Source organism: Lactuca virosa, chromosome 5, assembly GCF_052849685.1.
Source record: "Lactuca virosa cultivar CGN04683 chromosome 5, Lactuca_virosa_CGN04683_v6, whole genome shotgun sequence".
NCBI lineage: Eukaryota > Viridiplantae > Streptophyta > Magnoliopsida > Asterales > Asteraceae > Lactuca > Lactuca virosa.
The window spans coordinates 418001692-418007359 of record NC_136430.1 but is presented as its reverse complement, the minus strand read 5'-3'; the positions used below and the strand labels follow the sequence as shown (position 1 = coordinate 418007359).

At 30.3% G+C, this 5668-nt stretch overlaps 1 protein-coding gene across 2 annotated transcripts; it reads left to right on the top strand.

Annotated features, from left to right (window-relative positions):
• Positions 1–1674: 1674 nt before the first annotated feature.
• Positions 1675–3245, top strand: LOC145115498 (NAC domain-containing protein 90-like). 2 transcript variants are annotated; one of them, XM_079051794.1, is made up of 3 exons: positions 1675–1994; positions 2207–2499; positions 2628–3245. In XM_079051794.1, exons 1-3 carry the CDS (start codon positions 1820–1822, stop codon positions 2745–2747), a joined length of 588 nt encoding a protein of 195 aa, XP_078907920.1. In that variant the 5' UTR covers positions 1675–1819; the 3' UTR covers positions 2748–3245. The 2 variants fall into 2 exon arrangements, with proteins under 2 accessions (XP_078907920.1, XP_078907919.1); XM_079051793.1 differs by having other exon boundaries at positions 2622–3245.
• The last annotated feature ends 2423 nt before the right edge of the window (positions 3246–5668 follow it).

Below are 5668 nucleotides of genomic sequence, written 5' to 3'. Positions count from 1 at the left end.
ATAACACAATAATTACTTTGAATAGAATAACCTAGGCATATATATATATATATATATATATATATATATATATATATATATATATATATATATAGGGTTAGGTTCATGTGAGACGACCTAAATTTGTGAGACCGTGAGACGCAATCCTAGCCACTCATTTTGTAGATAAAAAAAGGGTTAGGTTCATGTGAGACAACCTAAATTTGTGAGACCGTGAGATGTAATCCTAGCCACTCATTTTGTAGATAAAAAAAACATTTTTAAAATGCAAAATAAATGAAAATTTTCAAATATTATTTTCATCATTTATATTTTCCAAAAAAAAATACCAAAAAAAAATATATAGTTTTTTTTACATATTCTAATAGAATATTTGAATATTCTACATATCTGACAAATCTAGTAGAATATTCTAACATTCTAAAAATCACATTAGAATATTTACAGTGTAATATTTTATTAGAATATTTCACGTATTTAAAAAAACGGTAATTTTATTTATTTATTATTATTATTATTTTTTTAGGTAAAAAAAGTGACGAAAATAGTAATTTATAATTTTATTTTCGGATTTTTCCTTTCATTTTGCATTTTAAAATTATTTTTAGATTGCGTCTCACGGTCTCACAAAATTAGTATGATATCAAATGAACCTGAACTTATATAAATCAATACTACCACTAAAGTTTATATCATATTTTGAAAAAAAAAAACTAATTAACTGTTATTAGTGTGTTATGATATTAGTCTAAAGAGGTAGAATATATTTTACATTTATGAGAGTTATAAACGAGACTAACTTGTAATAACAATAAAATTAACAAACATTAAAATTGTATAATTTGTTAAAAAACAAGTTGAACTCTAATTGGTAAGTTTATAAATGCTCTTAAAAAGGTTTACAAATAATTTAAACACAGTTAAAAAACTATGTTGAGTTTTAGTAAGTAAAATTATAAAAGAATAAAATTGCACTTAAAATTATATTTGAGTTAATGCTATATTAAGATTGTAATATTAGTCAAAAAGTTTTATTATGTATATTAGTTAATTAAAAGATAAAAGATATGTTTGTGATAATTTCAAATTAAGGTATATAGTTAAGAACTTTGGTTTGTAAAAGATATGTTTGTGATAATTTCAAATTATTAGTAAAAGTTTTAAGCATCCTGTTGATTAACATTTAACAATACAAATTAAAGAGATGTAGTGATTTGTATAAAACACTTTAAAACACTTTTTAGCCAATTTGATTCGATGCTATATCTATTTTAGAGTAGTGAAAGAATCATTTGTTGAGGATTAAGGAACGTAACCCCCATTAAGGAACATTACACTAGCTAGTCGATTAGTATCCAAATTGGATTCATATTCTTTTGACTTATTGACTATATATGGAAATTATCGCTATCGATCGATAGCTCGATAAAGACACATATCTAACAAACAGGCTGCTAGTCTGCTACAATACAATGGAGCCTACAAACAAAACATACAGCAAATAAAGACTTGAAAAGCAAAGTCCTTCCAAGGAAATGCATGGAAATTTCTAAATGTTTTTTTTCTTATTTCACTCGGCTTCCATTAATTACTAGTTCCACACGTACTACTATTTGTATATATATAATATATATGTATAATGTATATGTATGAACACAAACACGCATACACACATTCAAGCACCCATGCACCCTTCCGCAATTCAGATATTGGTCGCACCCAAGATTCAGAACTTTGGTTTGTAAAGTTTGATTTTTGATCGTTTCTTTTGTTAAGAAAGAGGAGCTACACGCAATCAAGATCAAGATAGATCCCGAAAATGGAGGGAGAAGGAGTGGTCGGGGCACCAGGGTTTAGATTCTACCCTACAGAAGAAGAGTTGATAACATTTTATTTAAAGCATAAGATACAAGGCACCACCAGATTACTGCAACATATCGATAGAGTCATACCTCGGCTTCATGTCTACGATTTCTACCCATGGGACCTCCCTCGTTAGTACTTCAATTCATCCCCTTTTGTCTCTTTTAATTCCTCCAAACATATATATTTTTGAATAAATTAAAAACGGAAAACTTAGGAAACTAATTAAGTGTTTATATATAATGGGGTTTAAAGCATTTCAAGAACACAATTTCTACTGTTTTTTGTTTGCCATAATTAATTTGGATCTATATATACTCCGTATATAATATTTTGAAAGCAGAATATGCTGGAGAACGTTGTCAAGGAGACCTGGAGCAGTGGTTCTTTTTCATTCCTAGACAAGAGAAAGAAGCAAGAGGAGGGCGACCCAGCCGCCTGACTAGTTCCGGCTACTGGAAGGCCACCGGTTCACCAAGCATCGTTTACTCTTGCAATAATCGAGCCATTGGGATCAAGAGAACCATGGTTTTCTATAATGGTAGAGCTCCCAGTGGGACCAAGACCAAATGGAAAATGAATGAATACAAGGCTTTCCAAGAAGTGCCCTCCTCAAACTCTAACCCTAGACCCGAGGTATGATCATTCATTCATTTGTTAACATTTAATTCTTTTTTGGTTTTAATTCGTTCATTTGTAATTAAATCATTTCAAGCTTTCGAATTCCAATATATATATATCTCGTTGTATAATGTAAGATGCAGTTGATGGAGGAATTAAGTTTGTGCCGAGTGTATGTAAAATCAAATTGTTTGAGGGCTTTTGATAGAAGACCATCAGGAGTTGCACTAAACGAGCATGTACCCGTTCTGCCACCCTTTTAATTCAACTAATCCTAGCCAGCCATCATCAATAATAAAGAAGAGGGCAAGCTTTTCTAGCTATATCCACTCCTGTGCTTGCCGATTATTCGTGGTCAATCTTCAAAAAAAAGGGTATACCGTATACGTACGTACCCTCCACCGCGGTCAAGTTGAGCTAAGGTAAATTATATTATGCCAAGAGCAAGAAAAGTTATATCCAAATTCGAATATCATATACCCTACTTATGGATCCTCAAGTGTATATATATGGGAATCAATGATGAGCCTTTGTGGTCTTTTGTGGATTGATCTCATCTCTCTTTTCTCAATAATTGGAAGTGCTGGGTACGTACTGCTATCATGTGGCATTTGGAGATATTTGGTATTTGCTGAACGGCTTATTTTTTAAGAGAACAAGAGTCGTAGAGCATTACTATTTGGGTCCATTGTTGCTTCTTACTTGGCATTATGTCAATGTATGTAAATGATTAAAATAATTCTTTTGTATTTACTTTTATTTCTTAGGAGCTTATATATAGATGTTGGAAACTAAGAATATATATATATATATATATATATATATATATATATATATATATATATATATATATATATATATCTTCTTTTAAAATTTATTACACTATAAGAAATATGGTTTTGGCATGTTGTCGCTACACAATCTCTCATATGAGAAAAAATATAAGAGCATTCGTAAAGGTAAATTTAATGCGAGAGCTAAATGAGACGTCAAGTTTAGTTTTCATTCAATGAATAAAGATTTATTATTGTAAGATGTTACATTGACATTTAATGTATTTGAAGTTCACCGCTTAATAAACTCTTTAACGGGAAAAAAATGAAAGTTTCTAACTCTCAAATAAATATTATAATTTAGCTTTTGCAATGTTCAATTGAACATTGTAGAGTTCAAAACATTGTAACATTAAGAAAAATGTGATTGTATACCAATCCATGAAAATGCACATCGTTTTTTTGTGAGTCGTTAGTGGATAATGCATGGTTTACTGATACACTAGTTGAAATGATGGTACAAACTCGAAATTATGATTGTTGATGGAGCATGTGTGGTTAATCGGCACGTTAATGAGAGATCATAAATGAGATCGAGATAGTCACGCGAGTTTGCATGATTATTCACATCTCGTTCGTGATTTCCAGCATCCCAGACACAAAAACGAGATCATAATTCGATATTAAACATGTCATTGATAAGAATCAGTGAATCTAAAAAAATCTAGGAATTTTATAAGATTGAAATTGGTAAAAGCCTTACCTACCTAAAATAAATTCGCAATTTGATTACAATATCCCTCTTTAAAGTTTAAATTAAAATATGGATCCTAGTCTTGAATCTTAATTTGGGTTAAAATATTAAGGATTAATCAACTTACTAAAACTTCCTCTCATATAGCAAATGTATGAAAATGGTGATCTTCCTCCTCATTCCTCGCCATTATTTCCACTTTCCTTTTCACAATACCTCCCAAAAGTGCAACCTTCACTCTTTTCCATCATCATGAGGCTAGAAAGGTTTGATATCACTATAGCCTTACTTACATGTAAAAACCAAGAAGGAACTTTTATGTGTGCATATGTCAACAAAGTTAAGATATATACTAACAGACTGAGAAACATGGGTGCCGAGTTAGCAAAGGAGCAATCCATTGATTTGGTTCTGTACTGTCACACCCCCGGCCGGCGGCGGAAGCACCGAGTGGTAACATCGGTACATAGATTACCCAAATCACAGAGTATAAACTATAAATACCTTTTAGACTTCCCACACGCATCATCTACTAATCTCGTTCCTTTTAGACTTCCCGCTTCTCGGCTTCAATTTCACAAGCCCAGGTCTAGACTTCAATTTCACGAGTACACAATATTCATCTGATACATAAAGGGGAAAAATTTAGGGTTAGAAAAAGTCAATTACATTATTTTCATAAATAACTACCTAATATAAAGGGATTTAATTTGGGATAAATATCAAATTACTTAATTTAAAAATATTAGTTAAATGTAACATTACATAAATACCCTTTAGAATGATTGACCTATATTTATTTTTACATCCACACAATACTTACTTAGAATACCTGAATATCTCTCTCTCTCTCTCTCTCTCTATATATATATATATATATATATATATATATATATATATATATATATATATATATATATATATATATAGGGAAGGGTTATTTGGAAAACAAAAAAAGCCTAAAAAAACCCTAAAAATCATAAAAATGCATTAAAAAAAATACTTAGAGATCACGAAACTTTTTTTTGACATTTTTTATGAAAAAAGCGCAGGTTTTTAAAGAAATTCGCTGAAAAAAAATTTGAAATTTTTTTTTTACAAAAAAAAAAAAATTGATTTTTTATTTTTTTTTCAGCAAATTTAAATAAAAAGCTGCGATTTTTTATAAAAAAAATTCAAAAAAAAGTTCTGGGATCTCTAAGTATTTTTTTTATGCATTTTTATGATTTTTAGAGTTTTTTGTTTTCCATAGAACCTAAACCTATATGTCACACCCCGAAACAGATGGCAGAAACGTTCCGGGGCGGAGGACGTCATGTGTAGCATCACAACCAATGAATAATAGCAATCATAGCAACACAACCAGTACAGTGCATACTAAAATAAAAATGTTTACATCAGTTCTGAAACTTGTTTGAATTACATCATATAACTTGTATGAATATAAACATTAAACTCTTATTGCTTCAACTCTTCAAAAACCCAGCAGGTGCCTGTCTACTGATTTCCTGAGAATACAAGCAGTTTAAAAGAGTATCAGCATAAAGCTGGTGAGTTCATAAGCGGTGGTTTGTAGTGAAAATCGTTGATGAGTTCGGAAAATATTTGTATAGTTTCAAGAAAATCCGATATTTTCCTTAGCGAAGATGTAGTGTTA

What these genes read in the sequence shown, in the direction of transcription:
- LOC145115498 (XM_079051793.1), top strand. Translation starts at nt 1,820, where the DNA reads ATGGAGGGAGAAGGAGTGGTCGGGGCACCAGGGTTTAGATTCTACCCT. An exon ending in CTACCCATGGGACCTCCCTC is followed by an intron (nt 1,995 to 2,206) that starts GTTAGTACTTCA and finishes TTTTGAAAGCAG; the next exon opens with AATATGCTGGAGAACGTTGT. An exon ending in ACTCTAACCCTAGACCCGAG is followed by an intron (nt 2,500 to 2,621) that starts GTATGATCATTC and finishes GTATAATGTAAG; the next exon opens with ATGCAGTTGATGGAGGAATT.